General features: G+C 45.4%; 1 protein-coding gene across 2 annotated transcripts; it reads left to right on the forward strand.

The window, feature by feature from the left end:
• Nucleotides 1-6,478: 6,478 nt before the first annotated feature.
• Nucleotides 6,479-16,664, forward strand: LOC123407259 (SPX and EXS domain-containing protein 1-like). 2 transcript variants are annotated; one of them, XM_045100355.1, is made up of 14 exons: nucleotides 6,479-6,843; nucleotides 6,997-7,123; nucleotides 7,865-7,903; nucleotides 7,989-8,081; nucleotides 8,196-8,312; nucleotides 8,930-9,025; nucleotides 9,587-9,700; nucleotides 14,858-14,911; nucleotides 15,219-15,266; nucleotides 15,420-15,570; nucleotides 15,723-15,888; nucleotides 15,975-16,044; nucleotides 16,127-16,375; nucleotides 16,487-16,664. In XM_045100355.1, exons 2-14 carry the CDS (start codon nucleotides 7,058-7,060, stop codon nucleotides 16,523-16,525), a joined length of 1,302 nt encoding a protein of 433 aa, XP_044956290.1. In that variant the 5' UTR covers nucleotides 6,479-6,843; nucleotides 6,997-7,057; the 3' UTR covers nucleotides 16,526-16,664. The 2 variants fall into 2 exon arrangements, with proteins under 2 accessions (XP_044956290.1, XP_044956291.1); XM_045100356.1 differs by having other exon boundaries at nucleotides 6,480-6,843; nucleotides 16,127-16,664.
• Nucleotides 16,665-16,837: the final 173 nt, after the last annotated feature.

The following is a 16,837-nucleotide window of genomic DNA, read 5'->3' on the forward strand; positions in this document are numbered from 1 at the left end:
AGCATTATTATGAACATCACTATCCATATTGTCACCAGGTTCATGTTCATCACCAGATTGTGTTTCTACATCAGACGTAGAAATATCATTTGGTTCTTCAGGTGTGACAGTATTTGGTGAACTGACATGTAGGTTTCTATCATCCTTCTTCTTCTTCTTAGGATGACTGGGTATATCAGCATTAATTCCTTGAGAATCTTTATCAATTCTCGTAGGATGGCCTTCAGGATACAAAGGTTCCTGGGTCATTTTGCCTCCTCTAGTAATGACTCTGACAGAGTTGTCATTTAATTCATTGAGCAAGTCATTCTGAGCTTTAAGTACTTGTTCTACCTGAGTAGTAATCATAGAGTCATGTTTACTCAGAAGCTTCAGATCATTGACATTTCTGTCTACACAAGCACTTAAATGATTAAGCATACGAGTACTTTGTTCCAATTGTCTGCTAACATAATCATTGAAACTCTGTTGTTTGGCAACAAAGTTGTCAAATTCATCAAAGCATAAGCTAGCAGGTTTATCAAAAGGAACATCACTCTCATTGAATCTATGCAGATAATTTACTTCTACTACCTGTATCGGGTTATCGAGACCATGGATCTCTTCGATAGGCGGTAGATTTTTGACATCTTCATATCTAATGCCTTTCTCTTGCATAGATTTCTTGGCTTCTTGCATATCGTTGGGACTGAGGAATAGAATACCTCTTTTCTTAGGAGTTGGCTTAGGAGGTGGTTCGGGAATAGTCCAAGCATTATCGTTGATCAAGATGTTATTCAGTAGGATCTCAGCTTGTTCTATAGTTCGTTCCCTAAAAACACAACCGACACAAGTATCTAGGTGGTCTCTAGAAGCATCGGTACGTCCATTATAGAAGATATCAAGTATCTCGTTCTTCTTAAGAGGGTGATCAGGCAAAGCATTCTGTAGCTGGATGAGCCTCCCCCAAGCTTGTGGGAGACTCTCTTCTTTGAGTTGAGCAAAGTTGTATATTTCCTGCAAGGCAGCTTGCTTCTTATGGGCAGGGAAATATTCCTCACAGAAGTAATAGACCATATCCTGGGGACTACTCACACATCCAGGAGCAAGAGAAGTGAACCAGGCTTTAGCGTCATCCTTTAGAGAGAAAGGAAACAACTTAAGGATATAGTAGTAGCGGATCTTCTCCTCACTAGTGAAAAGGGTGGCTATATCGTGTAGTTTGGTAAGATGGGCTACGACCGTCTCAGACTCATAACCATGCAAAGGATCAGATTCGACTAGAGAGATTATCTCAGGGTCGACAAGGAATTCATAATCCTCATCGGTGATAAAGATAGGTGAAGCGGCAAACTTCGGGTCGTATTTCATCCTAGCTTTCAGAGATTTTTCCTTCCACTTGAGAAGTAATTTCTCAGCTTCATAGGCATCCTTACACGCAAGAAAATCCTCAGCTATATCTCCCTCCATAACATAACCCTTAGGTATATCAGACAATTCATAACTTGCACCCAACGCTATAAAGGGGTTGTCAATCCCTTCACGATTAATTGCAAGGTGAGACCTGAAGGTAGAAAGTGCAACAAAGTAAAAGTGTAGAGCTGAAAATATGATGTGAAGTAGACCCGGGGGCCATAGTGTTCACTAGAGGCTTCTCTCATGATAGCAAGTATTACGGTGGGTGAACGAATTACCGTCGAGCAATTGATAGAACCGCGCAAAGTCATGATGATATCTAAGGCAATGATCATACATATAGGCATCACATCCGAGACAAGTAGACCGATACTGTCTGCATCTACTACTACTACTCCACACATCGACCGCTATCCAGCATGCATCTAGTGTATTGAGTTTCATAACGAAGAGAGTAATGCCTTAAGCAAGATGACATGATGTAGAGGGATAAATTCATGCAATAGATATAAACCCCAGAAAACATGATGCGTGCCTCGCTACCCCTTCTGTCACTAGGTGAGGACACCGCACGGTATGAACCCAAAACCAAGCACTTCTCCCATTGCAAGAATTATAGGTCAAGTTGGCCAAACGAAACCCACAACTCGAAGAGAATTACAAGGATACGAAATCATGCATATAAGAGATCAGAGGAGACTCAAATAATATTCACAGATAATCTAATCATAAATCCACAATTCATCGGATCTCGACAAATAGACCGCAAAAGAAAGTTACATCGGATAGATCTCCATGAAGATCATGGAGAACTTTGTATTGAAGATCCAAGAGAGAGAAGAAGCCATCTAGCTACTAGTTATGGACCCGAAGGTGTGTGGTGAACTACTCATGCATCATCAGAGAATTTTTTTTATGAAGAAGCCCTCCGTGTCTGAATCCCCCCTCCGGCAGGGTACCAGAACGGTCCCCAGATGGGATCTTGCAGAGACAGAAGCTTGCGGCGGCGGAAAAGTATTTTCGTGGCTCTCTCTGGTGGTTTTGGATTTTTAGAGAATTTATAGGTGGAAGAGGTAGGGCACAGGAGCCACGGGGGGCCCACAAGCCTGCTAGGCCCGCCCCCCAGGCCGCGGCTAGGGGGCTTGTGACCTCCCCCGAGGTCCCTTGCCTTGGTTCTCAAGTCTCCTGCGTATCTTCTCTTATGGAAAAAATCATTCCACAGGTTTTATTCCGTTTGGACTCCGTTTAATATTCTCCTCTAAAAAAGGTCAAAAACACGGAAAAAACAGAAATTGACACTTGGCACTGAGTTAGTAGGTTAGTCCCAAAAAAGATATAAAATAGCATATTCATGCATACAAAACATCCAAAGTCGACAAGATAATAGCATGGAACCATCAAAAATTATAGATACGTTGGAGACGTATCAGTGAGCAGGTTGCATGCGTCCTCCCCGGACGAGGAACCTCATACATCGAGTCACTCTCATCTTCTCCATGACGCCGGCTCGAAGTCGGCTCGCTCTGGCACTAAGAATGCCTGTCGTGGCTGCCCTCGCCCTTCCGGCCGGAAGTGCGATGCGAGGATGATCCCTCGGCTTGATGATGACTGCTGGGGTTATGGCGCGCTCCGGGATTGGGTCCCGGAGACTCCGACTATGCTTGACCAGGGTCAATCCGTGTCTGCTGCTCGTTGGCGGCGTCAAGGAGGTTCTTGACCCGCTTCTCCGGAAGGACGCGCTCCTCGCCCTCCAGGCCTGGCATTTCCGCCATGGCCGCCTACGCAGCCCGTAAGTTGGCCGTAGGAGTCTCGTAGATGGGCTGCTTGCCGCCTAGGATCTCGGAAATGACCCGACCGCGACCGCGGACCGAGCCAAGCCGGCTAGGACCCTCAGAAACTGGAGTGAGGCCATAATTGGAGTTATACTCACGCTGCGTGGCCTCCATCCGGCGTTTAGCCGCGGCGATGGCAATGCCCTCCTCCAAGATCTGCTTGCGCGCCTCCTCCAGCGAGGGCCCGCGCGTCGGTGGGTTTTGTGGAGGTGGTGATGGGCGTCTTCAAGCCGTCAAGGGCGGCATGAAGCGTGTCGGCGGAGACAGCAACAGGCTCACCAGCGTTAGCCGACGCCTTGCCATGAGCCTTGCTGTTGCCAGCGCCAATGACCATCACCCCCACGACGTTGGAGACGACGGCGACGTGATACGGGGCAAGGCGCCCCGCAGATGACGGTGGACCGTCGAAGACGAGCATGTCACTAGGGTACGTGTCGAATGCAGGCGTCTCCGCGAGGGAGAGCCTACTAAAGTTGGCGCTTGATGCCTCGACGTCGAAGTCCTCGCCAGGGTAGCGAGGGCCATCGTCGAGACGTAGGTCGCTGAAGAGAATCCTGAGGTTCTCAACAACAGCGATGACGACGCTGGGGAGCGACTCGTCGTCGGACTCCCCATCGGAATCCGAATGACGGACTGGGACGTCGATCAACATGGGCGAAGCCTCATCAATAGCAGGCTCCACGGGCATGCTGATCGGTCCGGACGCGATGCATCCGGCGGTGCAAGTGCAGGGCCCCGCCCAGCGCGTAAATCCGAGCGATGCCGCGGACGACCCCACGGTGGGCGCCAAATGTTCGTGTTTACTCACAACATAAGCCATGGGTAGGCTAAAGATGGTGGGAACCGAAGTGGCACCGGAGGGCGCTGGGAACGAGGATGGTACAAGCATGGAACGCACGATGTACCGAGGTTCAGGGCTCTCCATAGAGATAATACCACTAATCATGCCGGAGTGTATGATGTATGAATGTGACTACAAGTGCTCCTGGAGCTGTATTGCGGAGGAGGAAGAAGGAGCTGCCGGCTCGCGTCTGCCTCTCCTATGTGGTGTGTGTGTATGCTGAATTGACCGACCCTCTGCATGGAGGGGGCCCGAGGGGTTTTATAGACGAACCCACCGACCTACAATATGGATAAAAGTACAAGAGTGGGACCCGGCTGGCCAGGGGGCCCACGGGGGTCTTGTCTTGTCGTTGGAGGGGCCCGCCGGCTGCGAGGTCTCGTCTGGCTGTGGGACCCGCCGGCTAGCCAGTAAGGATCTCGCGTGAGGTTGATGCAGGACACATGTGGGTTCGGCGTCGTCTAGCGAGAATCGTCATGGGCAGACAGTACACCCGTCTCCACTGTTCCCGCGCCGAGTGCAGTAATGGAGTGGGAGTTTGACGGGCCGACACTATGCACAGTGATCGATCGGAGCCGGAGGAGGTCAGCGGCGTGGACGCTGATGCTGTACCTGCCGTGCATCCCGATCCAATAGCCACCTTTAACCGTAGGGTCTCGTCATGACCTACGGTCTGATGTGACTTGAGCTCCCTAGCCAGCTAGTCGCTTGACTAGCCGGCCGTGGTACGGCCGCCTCGCCTCTAGCCGGCCAGCTTGGCCTAGACGGCCAGAGGGAGGTAACTGTCTCGTCTCTAGCCGGCAGGTGCTTCCTGGCCGGCCAGAGAGTTGGCCGTCTCGCCCCTAGCCGGCAGGTACTTCCTAGCCGGCCAGGGGGACTTGGGCTTTGCATAATGGTTCTTGCTATTCCTTCTTGGTTGAAGGCAAAGGAGTAGGCCTGATGAGCCTACCCCGGGGTTATCCCCCCGACAGAACTTGTAATCTAAACAAAACCCAAGTCTAAGCGGTGCCCTAAGGGTTGTATATATGAGGGAATAGAGAGGGTTTTTCGTGACCCTTGGAGGAGGGATCCGAAAACGACCCTAAACTTGGTTTCCCCACACATACGGTCTATAAAAACAGCCTATGTGGTAGTATTTCAAAATTGCATGGGCCTGTCTCAAAAATAAGGTGACGCCACACCTATAATAGCCTATGGACGAATTTTATGAAGTGTCATCTTGTATATTTCGTCCAAGCCTTCATGCTTTCCTTATGGTGGCTTCAAAGTCCGAAAATCACCACTAGAAGCTCCCTTATTCTTTCCCGCGTATGCACCTCCCCCTCCATGCTTGATCCCACTCCAATGGCCATCCTCCTTGTCCATGCTAGGTCCTTCATTCGTGAGCAAAACAAAAGTATCCAATTTAGGCGGAATCATATGTTCAGGAACATTAGAAAGATTCCCAAAAAATGAAAGTATGTGGTAATTCAATCGGCGTGCGCGAGCTCTAGTAACTCGTCCAGTAGGCATAGCCGGTGTAACAATGGTATCAATGTCCTCATCATTTCCTCTTGCATGCTCATGAGTATGATCATGCCCACTTCTTCGCCCGGATCCAACGAATCAAAGAACTCAGCTTCAATCGTTTTATCAAGCCCCGTTGGTCCATACTCCTTGTTGGGCGAAGCATCGGAATTCATGATTTTTCTATAAATAAATAAAAAAGGGGTTAGACATTTTGTCGAACACACAAAGGGCAAGGAGCAGCCCGAGAGTTGCCGGACGTATCACGACGACGTCCGGCAGCCGATGATATCTGCGCCTCCGCGGGGACGAGCACATGGGAGAGGATTATTGTGCCGGCCGTGGCGGTACCAAGGCTCGGAACGAACGTAGAGCAAGGGTGGCGGTAGAGCTGCAAGACGTCTGACGTGGAGAAGGAAGAAGAGAGGAGAGAGCACATGGATCCGGTAATCGAGGGGGTGAATTTGTTGTGGGGTATGCATGCCGGGTCCAACACGACAAACACATCCATACCAGCCTGACCATCCCTATATCCACCTCATATTTGGACTGGATATGGACGGTGCCGGTTAGCCCGAAAATTTGAAGCTCGTTTGAGGCGTCCATCTAGATCACTCTTTTGTACCCGTCACTATTGAGTCGTCCGCCGAGGTATTTGAATGAGTTTGGGACGTCCGATTATAGATGCTTTTATATGGTTTAGTGTGAAAGCACATGAAAATACTCATCGAACAAACTGATAAGCACATCATGTAAATGCAAAGTTGCGAGCATGATTGATTTGACGACAACATTTGGCAAAAATCAAAACTTACCAGAAGTTAGTAACTTTTTGTCAAACTGGCATGCCAATCATGCTCGTAAGTCGCTTATAGGAAAGGGGTGCATGCTTTAAGATGCGTGCTTGTCATGTGTTCTCATCTCTGCGGGTCTCCTCCCCGCTGTTGCTAGTTGCACGGTCGAAGGCGACCGGCGACCTCCCGGATCTCTTCCTCCGTTGCTGGGGCGGCTGGCTGAAGGGCAACGAGGGGTCAGGGGAGCTCCGGAGCAACCGCTTCAGATCCGGCAGATCCTTGCCAGAACCCAGCCAAATCATTCGTCAGGTTTTCAATCCGATCCAGTTCTGACGATTCTGCTCGCCATTCCCCTAGCCGGCGGCAGGTGCGCTCGTCGGCGAGACCCCAGACGTTTGGCTTGCCTAGTGCCTTTCTTTCACCCCGTGGGCGGTTTCTCCCCTGTTCAGGTGGAGATCCGGGCTGTTGCTTCCCGGTAAGCCACCGCGGCACCGGCTCTGGCTGGGCCTGATTCGTGGGAGAGCGGCGAGATCCCGCTCCGCTCTAACCTGTGCTCGTCCGTTTCTGGATTGCTCGCGGATTTCGTTGCATGTTGCTGATCCGGTGCGATTAATCTATCCGTGCGCAGGGTTCCTGCGGAGGCGCAGGCACCGCGCCTGCGCGCGCAGAGGCCCGGGATCGGCGGCGAGATGAAGGGCGCGTCCGTCCCCGCGGTTGTGGGCATGCCTTCGCCGCTTTTTCTTTGGCGGTTTAAGGTAGGTTAGCCTTTCGACAACTGGTTTTCCCCTACCGTGCTGTGGAATGTATTAAGTTGTAAGCCTAAGTTTCACACACTTGAGCTCTGATTTCAGATGGTCTGTGCTTGCTATACCCATTGCATACATTTGTCTGCAAATACTGTAGTAGCGTAATGTACCCGCTCCCGAAAATGGGTCAATTAATACCCTCTCTTTTCATGAGCAAAGTTGAAAAAACAGAAGGGATTAGAGCTCTGGATCGTAAGACGTCTCTCTCTTTTCACTGCCTGAACAGTGAAAAGAGAAGGGATTAGAGCTCTGGATCGTAAGACGTCCCTCTCTTTTCACACCTGACGCTTCTCTCTTTTCACTGCCTTAAATATGCAAGCTTTGTAAAATGGGGCTCAGACTCATGCCATGCCTAGCTCTCTGCTAGTCTAAGATGCGCGTTTGTTCGTTACAGAACAATCACGCTATGATGATACAGCTATTAGAGCTCTGGATCGTGCCTTGTAAATGGCCATTCAGGATCGCCATTGTCCTGTCGGAGCTGCTGCTTATTTTCCTCAATGACTTATTATCGAATATCCTCTTAGAGGCTCAAATACATTTACACGTCCTTGTAGAATTATATGTATATATATTAACCTGCTCCACTGTATAAACTGACTAAATGTATCCAAAATATCCTGTTTTATTGATTTCACATCTGCCTGGACTTTATCCGTCAAATTGCTTATCAACCTGTCTTTTTTCCAGGCTATATTGTTTCTCCTGTGGGGTTTATGCTGTTGCAAGGTCAGTCTTTCTACGATAGTTTCATAACCTTATTTTCATGCATGAATCGATCGTGTGGTAATTGGTAATACTCTTGGGATTACAGATAGGGTGGGACTCGGTTATGAGGATGAGTGCTGATCTTCGAGATTTATTTCTGTATGAGGTTTTCTTATACTATAACCCTCTCTTCCTTGTGGTGAGTTTTTTTATTACTGTATTTGTGTTATGCTCAAGGGAAATACATGTTAAGACAGAAAATCAAACACCTACCTGTGCATCTATGTAACTGTGCTTAGTGTTCTTATTGTAGGCACTTATGATTTGGTTATGGGGAGTGAATCTGTGGGTCTTTGCACAATCATCAGTGAATTATGTAAAAGTGTTTGATCTCGCGCAAACACACTTATCACACCGAGAAATTTGGAGGGTATGCCTATTGATCTCTCTTGATTGCATTTGCATTTTAAAATGTTGCTGTAGTCTGGACTTGCTGAAGTTAATATTCATGTTTGGTGCGTTTGAACTGACATAGCTATCCATAGGCAACATGTTCTACTCATTCCATAGGATATTTGCTGTATACATTTCTTAAATAATTTATGTGCCTTACAGTTATTGTGACTTGTGACAGCGTCTTGAGTTTGCAAAATGTTTCCTTACCACGTTTGTGCTGATGTTAACTTCCAAGACCACAGCATTTCACCTTAGTTGCCAATCCATTTTTTTGGCAGTGCAACTACACTCATAGATAATACCTACTGTAGTTTCTCAAAGAACATGCCTCATTCGGATAATTATTCTTGAGAATGACATGTGCGTATTGCATTTTCTAATGTGAGTGTTGAGTGCCCCTCTTTTTGAACCTGGCTCTCTTTTCTTTAACCTGTATCTGTATCATGACCATTTCTATTATATGTGTTTTATGTTGTTGTTTCTGCATTCATCCATGTTCTTTATGTTAATACTGTGATGTACAAATTCTCATATTACTTCTGTCTGACGTATTATTCTGCCAAAGTAACCTTTTTTTTGTCTTATTGACAGTGTGCTACTTGGCTTACTTTAATTGTTCCCACAAGTATGACAGCTTACCTATATCTGTACTCACATGGGGAAGTGTCACTTGCTGCTTCTCAACCAGTGTAATATCCAGCCCGTTGTATCTTTTCATGTCATGCTTTCTTCTTCTGTGCCGGAGTTCATGAGATATTTTGGCCTCTACAGTGTGCAGAAATATGATCCGCAGAGCTATAGTATTATTGAGATTGAGATACTAAAATTAGTCTCCCACTGAGTATGTCCGACTGGATATGCAGTGCTAATTGATAAATTGGAACTTACATCCTGTCATAATAGAAGATCTGAGTGGTAGTTTGTCCATTGTATGTTTCTTTAGCACAGCACTTCACTGCACATAGCCTACTTTTCTTAAAAATAGAAGCCATTTTCCTGAATCATATCAAGCAAAAGGTCCATTTAGTACGGTTTAAGTGCAAGAACAGAAATTGATGTATATCTACCCTCGAAAACAATTGATATACATGCACACATATTGCTGCCTGCTTGCTGCGAGGTCTACTTGTTCCTCCCTCAACTTGGAAACGGGAAAAACCTCGCGGTGCATTCTTCGCATTCTTTAGCAATGTGTTACTTTTCAAATCTGGGGTGATTAAACTGACGTATCTTTCTGTTTCTTTGCAGGTTCTTTTGTATGCTATCCTTTTGATAATCCTCCTCTCCCCGTTTGATATGTTTTACTTATCATCGCGCTTTTACTTCCTGAGGACAATGTTGCGTATAATACTTCCATTGCAAGTAAGTGGTTCAAAATGTTAGTAATGCTTAGGTTTTGCCTTGAGCCATCCTAGAAACAGACCATTATGTTATGGTCCATCGTGGCATTAATCTATCTGATTGTGCTTGTGGAATCAACAACTATTTTTTTTAAATATTGCCTTTTTTTATTTAATTAGAAAAATAACGTGTTGGATAAAAAAAATGCAAAAATGTGATCCTGTCGGCCTAGCCAAGGCCAATTAGCTCTTATCGTCTACGGCTAGGCCGACGGGCCTGTCAGCCTTCCACTTACGTACTAGTCGGCCTTGGCGATTAGTACTAATCGGCCTAGCCGTGACCGATTAGTACTAATCGGCCTAGCCGTGACCGATTAGTACTAATCGGCCTAGCCGTGACCAATTAGTACTAATTGGTGTTGGCAAAGCCAATAAGTGCATGGATTTTTTTTCCCGCGTATTGATTTTTTTTTATGTCCACGATAGCAAAATAGCCCCTCTATAATTTTCCTGCCAATTTTTCCTGCCTTTTTTCCCGCCTCACTTTCGCGCCATTTCTTTCCCGCCTCGCTTTCCTGCCATTTCTTTCCCACCTCGTTTTCCCGCCATTGCACTTGTCATATGAGTCTATAAAACGAGACATTGGAACTGTCTTCCTCCATCGTCCAGCCACACTTGAAAACACAAACACTCTAGTTGTTATGAGTTTGCCTTGCTCGGATCAAAGCATTTTGGCCATCTTGACCAATGGCTGCGAGGATCTGACCCTTGTACTTACGAGTGAGAAAAGTGCCATCTATACATATCACCGGTCGACAATGTCTGAAAGCTTCGATGGAGACACCGAAAGAGAAGAACAATCGATGCAACATCCTCACAGTTGGGAACTCTGGCATGAACAAGTTTTGGATGTCGACATAGGTGTCAGGATTCCGGTTCTGCAGTGTGTGGAGGAGCCGGACAAGAGAGTCATATGCATCGAAATACGAACCAAATCTGGTCTCAAGTGCCCTCTGCTTAGCTCTCCAAGCCTTGCCATAAAAATTTTTGTACTTGAACCTGACGAAGACTTTTGTTTGGATAGCCTTAACTTCCATCACTTTGCTAACCACTATCTCGCTGTAAAGCAACTGAGCAATGACCATGGAAGTAAGGTTAGTATGATCTTGCCGGATACATAGAATAACACAAGTATGATGAACTATGTCACTTATGACCCAGCTTGTGCCATACTTAGGGAGATAGCCATGCACCCTTGTGGGACAACCCTGGTTTCTGCATATCATTGTCAAGTTTTTCGGACTTGAAACATTAGCTACAAAAACCCTTTGCGTGGACATTGCCCAATCAATGTTTGCATCCTTCAGAGCTTTTTGATTGGGTACAGGGCACCGTCGCAATGTTGTTCTCATGATATCGGCAGGCAGAATCATGAACATCGTTCACGATCATTGCAGATGAGAAGTCCTCATTCCATAATGCAGGAATAGGCGCTTCATGTGTGTTCTCTTCTTCGTCTGACTCGACGGAATCATCGGCAATATCACCTTCTCTATCTTCTTCCTGCATTTGGTTTTGCATGTGCCTGTCTACCTCGTTAGCGTCCGCCTCGCCACTGACATAATCATCTGCATTTCCTCCTTCTGCCTGACTGCTTTGCCCTGCTTTGTAAACATCATCTCCAGCATGGGACGCATAATTTGGCTATGAATCATGCATCGATTCATTGCTCTGGTCATAATCGTAACTATATTCGGCTTCAGGTGCACTAACGGCTTCAGCACGGGGAGCAGTAAGGCGATAAGATTACATCCCCTACGGTCGCAAGCTTTTAACCAGTGCATCCACTGGTTGTCCCGCTCTAAATGCTTCAAATAAAAGTAAATATTTAACTGGACCGGGTTCATAATGCATGAACACCGATGGTGTGTATTTCAATATTAAACCCTAAACATCCGGCCAGCCATTCTGTCAACTCACTAACAGGCCATGTTTCAGGAGAAGTCACTGGCACCTCAATGTACTGAAATTCACTCAGATCAGCTCCCATCTCATTGTTTGAACAGTACCAGGACCGTAGTGAAAACCTAACTTCACTAAATCAGACATCTCTCCTAACCTAAAAAATTATTCAACATTGACAAATTTTATAAGAAGGACAAACCTAAATATATTACACAAAGCTACGGGAACGAATGCTGATTTTTACCCTTGAAGTGTGCGAAGAAACAACGAACGGCGAGAAAAAATGACGAACGCAACAACCTCCACCACCACCACCTCCAACTCCACCACAACACCACCTCCACCTACAACTCCACCACCACCACCACCTCCACCTCAACCTCCACCACCACCTCCACAAAAATGTTCAACACCACCACCACGAACTACCCCATCGCGAGATCGACAGATGCCTTGACTCCCCTAACATTCTATAGTCTAACTACGATGGAAAATAGGGAAAAAATGGCTCAGATTTAGTGTAGAAATGAGAGTTTTCGGATGGGGAGAGAAGGAAAGAGGAGGAGAGAAAGAAAGAAGATGAGGAGGAAGAGGGGGGGGGGAGCTGGGTGATTGAGGCCAAGCAGCCTTCTGTCGGCTGCGCCAAGGCCGAGTGCCTCCCCTCCAGGTCGAGTGGCTGGGCACGACGTGGCTGAGCCAATCGTCGGCTACCACGTGGCCGACTGGCCACTAATCGGCCGCAGCAAGCCTACAAGATCCCATCGGCCACGGCAAGGCCGACTGAAGCCAGTCGGCTTCGGTGCGGCCGAGGCCGTGTTATTTTTGAATTTTTTTTTCAAAATAATGTACTAGTTTTCAAATTAAATAAAAAACAATATTTTTTAAAAATAGCCTTCTTCCTCCTCCTTATCTTCTTTGTTTCTCTCCTTCTCTTTCCTTCTCTCCTCACCCGAAAACTCTCTCATTTCTACACTAAATCTGAGCCTTTTTTCCTCATTTTCCACCGTAGTTGGACTATAGAGGTTAGGGGAGTCAAGGCATCCGTCGATCTCGCGATGGGGTAGTTCGTGGTGGTGGTGTTGAACATTTTTGTGGTGGTGGTGATGGAGGTTGAGGTGGTGGTGGAGTTGTAGGTGGTGGTTGTGGTGGAGTTGGAGGTGGTGATGGTGGTCGTGGTGGAGGCTGCTGCATTCGTTGTTTTTTCTCGGTGTTCATTGTGCGGCGTTTCTTCGCACGCTTCAAGGATAAAATTCAACATTCGTTCCCATAGCTTTGTGTAATATATTTAGGTCTGTGAATTATTGTGTTTAAATATATTTTGGTGCTCATGTAGATTTGGATATATTTAGGTCTGTGAATTAAGGTGTTTAATATTTTTAGGTGCTCCAGTAGCTTTGGGAAATATATTTAGGTCTTCGAATTTTTAGTTGATTCGAAAATAATTTAGGTTTGTCCTTCTAAAATTTGTCAATGTTGAATAATTTTTTAGGTCAACAAAGATGTCTGATTTAGGGAAGTTAGGTTTTCACTACGGTCCAGGTACTGTTCAAACAAATGAGATGAGAGCTGATCTGAGTGAATTTCAGTACATTGAGGTGCCAGCGACTTCTCCTGAAACATGGTCTATCAATCAGTTGACAGAATGGCTGACCGTATGTTTAGGGTTTAATATTGAAACACACACCATTGGTATTCATGCATTATGGACCCGGTCCAGTTCAAATATTTACTTTTATTTGAAGCATATAGAGTTGGACGACCAGTGGGTGCATTGGTTAAAAGCTTGCGAGCGTAGGGGATGTAATCCTGTCGCCTTACTGCTTCCCGTGCTGTGCGTCCCATGCTGGAGATGATGTTTACGAAGCAGGGCAGAGTAGTCAGGCAGAAGGAGGAAATGCAGATGATTATGTTAGTGGCGAGGCTGACGCTGACGAGGTAGACGGGTACATGCAAAACCAGATGCAGGAAGAAGATAGAGAAGTTGATATTGCCGATGATTCCGCCGAGTCAGACAAAGAACAGAACGCACATGAAACACCTATTCTTGCATCATGGAATGAAGACTTCTCATTTGTAATGATCGTGAACGATGGTCATGATTCTGCCTGGCAATATCACCAGAACAACATTGCGACAGGTGCCTTGTACCCAAACAAACAAGCTCTGAAGGATGCAATCATTGATTGGGAAATTTCCATGCAAAGGGTTTTTGTAGCTGATGTTTCAAGTCTGAAAAACTTGACAATAGTATGCAGAAACTAGGGTTGTCCCGCAAGGGTGCATGGCTATCTCCCTAAGTATGGCACAAGCTGGTTCATAAGTGACATAGTTCATCATACTTGTGTTATTTCATGTATCCCTCAAGATCATCCTAACCTTACTTTCACAATCATTGCTCAGTTGCTTTACAACGAGATAGTGGAGAGCAAAGTGATGGAAGTTAAGGCTATCTAGACAAAAGTCTTCGTCAGGTTCACGTACAAAATTTCTTATGGCAAGGCAGAGGGCACTTGAGACCAGATTTGGTTCGTATTTCGATGAATATGACTCTGTTGTCCGGCTCCTCCACACACTGCAGAGCCGGAATCCTGGCACCTATGTTGACATCCAAGACTTGTTCATGCCAGAGTTACTAACTGTGAGGGTGTTGCATCGATTGTTCTTGTCTTTCGGTGTCTCATTGAAGCTTTTAGATATTGTCGACCGGTGATATGTGTAGATGACACTTTTCTCACTCGTAACTACGAGGGTCAGATCCTCACAACCATTGGTCAAGATGGCTAAAATGCTTTGATCCGAGCAAGACAAACTCATAATGACTAGAGCGTTTGTGTTTTCAAATGTGGCTGGACGATGGAGGAAGACAGTTCCAATGCCTCGTTTTATAGACTCAGATGACAAGTGCAATGGCGGGAAAACGAGGCGGGAAAGAAATGGCACGAAAGCGAGGCGGGAAAGAAATGTCGCGAAAGGGAGGCGGGAAAAATTATAGAGTACTAATTGGTCAGGGCTAGGCCCAAGGCCGACTAGTGCCTAGGTGGAAGGCTGACAGGCCTGTCGGCCTAGCTGTAGCCGATAGGATCACATTTTTGCAATTTTTTGATCCAACACATTATTTTTCTAATTAAATAAAAATAGCAATATTAAAAAAAAAATAGCGAATCAGCAGCCGTAAAAAAGAAATTTAATTATTCCCCATGCCTTTATTTTGCAGGCAATTACATTTCCCGACTTCTTTTTGGCTGATATTTTTACATCCATGTCAAAGGTATTCACTTATTTATATGAAATACTAATTGTGGATTATTTTGTGTAGCTTATCAATGTTGGAGATACTCTGACAAAAATGTCACTGTTGGATAGTACCACATAAGTTTAGTTTATATTATACTACATGATTATCTGTTTCTTGTATTGGCTATAATGTAGTATTATGTTTCGGGAGAAAATGCTATCTACGTGAAATTTGGTGCGAGCCATTGCTAAGTTTTGTAGAGAATTATTTGTTTATGGCTTCTCGTTGTCCCATGTTGACATTTCTAGCATTTTTTCTTAATTCTTGCATTTCTTGGCAGGTGTTCTCAGATTTGGAACGTTCAGTTTGTCGCATGGTCAATCGTCAGGTTAATTTCTTTATTTCCCTATTGTTATCCTCATAGTGCTGTTACTCATTAGCATTCTCCATATTATTGGCAAATGATATGCTAATGCAGTAATGATTTGTTTGATAAGTCATGGTTACTCCTCTTTAATGCCTGTTATTTGGTAATTTACAGGTGGCGACAATTGCTTGGTTTGAAGCTGATTCAATTTGTGGTAGCCACTCTATAGCTATTCCTCTAGTTCTTGTGCTCCCTTATTTGTGTCGTTTCTTCCAATGCCTTCGACAGTACAAGGATACAAAGGAGAAGAGTTGTCTTCTGAACGGTATTTACTCAGCATACAGCAGATTTGATTGTTCGTTTATTTCATTTTAGTAGATGAACTTGGATGTTTAAAATGTAATATAAAGATTTGGGATTGTATGTGTTTATACTTGTTTGTGGAATTATTTATCAGTAATTTTGTCCCAAATCCAGCACTGAAGTACTCGACAGCATTCCCGGTGATTTTTTTATCGGCACTCAAGTATCATGTATTCCCTGATCAGTGGGTTAGCTTTTACCGGCCCCTCTGGCTTATTTCGGGTGTTATAAATTCGCTCTATTCCTTCTACTGGGATATAAAGCGTGATTGGGATTTGAGGTGCCTGCCTTTATAGATTTGTTCTTACTCCTTGAACATGCAAGTTTGCACTGCTGCTAATGAGTTTTTTTTCTCTATCCCTGCAGCATTTTAACCAGGATTTTCATGTTCAAAAGCCCAAGCACATGGACAAGTCTTCTTTATGGGCGGAACTGGGTATAGTCTTGAATATATGTAAATGGTCTAAACTACCCTACCTTGGTGTTTTTTCATCAGTGCTGCTGTGATTGCTGTACAGGTGTATTACTGGGTGTTAGGCAGCAACCTCATTCTTCGCTGCACATGGACGTACAAGCTGTCGGCGCATCTTCGGCACAACTACCTCACAGTGTTTGCGATAACAGCTTTGGAAATGCTGAGGCGGTTTCAGTGGGTTTTCTTCCGCGTTGAGAATGAGTGGAACAAGATGACAACCAAGCAAAATTTCGAAATGTCATCCGACATGCCCTCAGAATCAGACAGGCTACTGGAGTCTAGTAGTCATACAGTATGAATCCCACAACATCGCGTTTTGTGACTCATTCATCACATTCTTTTCATATGACCCTTTACAGGCTTGTAGCCGGCTTTAGGTCATACGGTTCCGTTTTGTTTGTAGGGCTTAGAAGGTCAGGGATACACAATAGTAGGTTTGTAGAAGAAGCTGAAATTGTTGGCGCGGAGCATGTAATCCTCTTGAGAGGTGTCTGTTGACACATGAAATAATAAACAGCAATGCTGGAATTTTTAAGTTTTTTATTGAACACAATACATATGCATCATATTTTCCTTTTGAAGATTTTGCATCATTATTTGTGTGCATCTGTTTGTCGCGACACCATGAATTTGCTGCTGTTTACAGGTGTTCTTGTTCTCCCTGCATCGCAACTATGCAACAGAACTGCAATATGATTTCCTTCCTTTTGTAGTTAGCAATTTTTTCAACTACTCATTCTAATGTACTCCCCCC

The sequence above is a fragment of the Hordeum vulgare genome, chromosome 7H, assembly GCF_904849725.1.
Source record: "Hordeum vulgare subsp. vulgare chromosome 7H, MorexV3_pseudomolecules_assembly, whole genome shotgun sequence".
Classification (NCBI taxonomy): Eukaryota; Viridiplantae; Streptophyta; class Magnoliopsida; order Poales; family Poaceae; genus Hordeum; species Hordeum vulgare.

Coding starts and splice junctions, on each gene's coding strand:
- LOC123407259 (XM_045100355.1), top strand. CDS start 7,058: ATGAAGGGCGCGTCCGTCCCCGCGGTTGTGGGCATGCCTTCGCCGCTT. Junction 9,701..14,857: donor GTATAATACTTCCATTGCAA/GTAAGTGGTTCA, acceptor TTTATTTTGCAG/GCAATTACATTTCCCGACTT. Junction 16,045..16,126: donor TTCTTTATGGGCGGAACTGG/GTATAGTCTTGA, acceptor ATTGCTGTACAG/GTGTATTACTGGGTGTTAGG.